Below are 2228 nucleotides of genomic sequence, written 5' to 3' on the forward strand. Positions count from 1 at the left end.
AAAATGCTGCCTTCCTAGTCAGGGCAGGGTTACCTGAGCTTTGCAAGTTATCTACAAGGTTTCCCACTGTTGAAAACAGTTAGTGGAGTTGCTTGTTTTCTTGCTGTCTAACAAAAATACTCCCTTACATGATCTGTCAGTTCTCAGGTAGCCTCTTGAAGCTTTGTCAGGCTCAACTTAGATTCTAGTGTGGATTTCTAAACTCAGTCTTCTATGTGACAGTGACTTGCTTTATTCCTAGACCCCCACTATCTTTGAATGTAATTTTTAAGCGTAGTGCAAGTGTGTTTTTGGTTTCTTAATCAAAATTCGTAGAATCATACAGAAGAAGCCCTTCAGCCCATTGAGTCTGCATTGCCAAATAGTACACTATACTTGTCCCATTTTCTCACACTTGAGTGTTATGTCACTTCAGTGTTTATCCAAATACTTTAAGGTTGTGAGGTTACCTGCCTCAACTTCCTTCCCAGGCAGTGCATTCCAGGTTTCCACCACCCTCTAGCTGGAAAAAAAAATGTTTCCCTCAAATCCCCTCTAAACGTTCTGCCTTTCGCCTTAAAAGTGTGGTCCTTTGTTCTTGACCCTTTGACTAAGGGCAACAGCTGCTTTCTATCCACCCTGCTCATGGTCTTATACACCTCTATCAGGTTCCCCCTCAACCTCTCTGCCCCATAGGAAACAATCTAAGCTTATCCAGCCTCTTTTAGTTGAAATATTCCGTCCTGGGCAGCATCCTGGTGAATCTCCTTTGCACCCCTTGAGTGCAATCATGTCCTTCCTATAATGTGGTGACCAGAATTGTACATAAAATTACATGCTTACATAGATTATATAGTCTATACCTTGACTGATAAAGGCAAGCATCCCTTATGCCTTAACTACCCTATTAACTTGTTCTGCCTTCTTCAGGGATCTGTGGTCAAGCACCCCAAGATCCCTCTGTTCCTCTGAACATCCTAGAGTCCTGCCATTCATTGTGCTCCCCTTGTCTTGTTACTTCTTCCAAAATACATTACCTCATACTTATTGAGGTTAAATAATGTTTGCCCATCTGACCAACGTGTCAATATCCTCCTGTAGCTTAAGACCAATTTTTGATGGTAAACAGTTTAAGCTGAGCTTAAGATATTCAGCTCAATCCATCATAAATTCTGAAAGTATTTCTTTTTCAGAGTTGCAGCAAAGAAGTTGGTTAAAATAATGGCACCAATGACAGAAAGTGAGGTGAGTATCCGCCTATTTTTTTGTTTGCAAAATTACTCGTCTAATATTTTATGCCAATGATCATTTTTATAAACAAACTTAAAGTAAGTTCTGCTGGTGCTCTTTAGACACCTGGCTGCAACTAAAGCGTAACTGATAAATCACTCAACATCATCTGTTAAAGATGATTTAAATTTTTATATATTGAGTTGGCATGCAGGATTCCCCACACATTTTGTATTCTGCAATGAGTGAAAATCATTAAATGAATGATGTAACTAATCCTGATAACTCTTGTGCTATAATGCATTTTGCCTTTTTTTTCGGTCTTCTCCCTTTTCTTGTCAGTAGATCATGCAACTCTGAAAGTTTAGGGTGGTTAATGCTGATGAGCATGCCTACTATAAGCTGTGGAGACTGTTAATGTGATTTACCTGTTATATGTGAAGGCTAATATAACAAAAACAGTCTGGGTTATTTTAAGTGGTCAGGGACCTCTGGCCTTGCTGTTTATATGTGACAACTGGTCAGCCTAACTTCAGTGATAACAAGGTGTAGAGCTGGATGAACACAGCAGGCCGAGCAGGAAAGCTGACGTTTCGGGCCTAGACCCATTGAAAGACCTCAGCATAACTTCAGTTCTGTCTTGAACACATACTATACCTAGGTCCCTGCCCACACTATTTAATTATGTGGTGCATGTAAAATCCATCCTATTAAATTTGTTGTGTTGATTTAAGTTATTAAAGTTTAAATAGAAGATATACACACTGGCTGTGGGATATAAAAAGGATATAATCTGCTCACCAGTGTGATTGTCAGAGCACTGAAGTTCAGCCACCTGTGACAGGCTGTTGGAATGCTAAAAGTTGGGCACCACTGATGGTAGACTGTCGGCACTAAAAGCAAGCTGCCAGCAGTGCAGACCCTGTCTTAAGAGCTCACCTCCAGTGACAACAGAGTGTTAAAGTGCGAAAATCTGGGAACCACTGGATTGTCGCAGTGCTAAAAGCTGGTTTACAACT

General features: G+C 40.4%; 1 protein-coding gene across 1 annotated transcript in view; it reads left to right on the top strand.

Annotated features, from left to right (window-relative positions):
* The window catches only part of LOC125487443 (SAP domain containing ribonucleoprotein), a 29340-nt gene that overhangs the window by 9018 nt on the left and 18094 nt on the right, over positions 1–2228 (top strand). Inside the window, exon 5 of the mRNA XM_048619004.1 lies at positions 1173–1224. Coding sequence (XP_048474961.1) covers positions 1173–1224 — 52 coding nt within the window. The remainder of the gene's footprint in view (positions 1–1172; positions 1225–2228) is intronic.

The sequence above is a fragment of the Rhincodon typus genome, chromosome 41, assembly GCF_021869965.1.
Source record: "Rhincodon typus isolate 14 chromosome 41, sRhiTyp1.1, whole genome shotgun sequence".
Classification (NCBI taxonomy): domain Eukaryota; kingdom Metazoa; phylum Chordata; class Chondrichthyes; order Orectolobiformes; family Rhincodontidae; genus Rhincodon; species Rhincodon typus.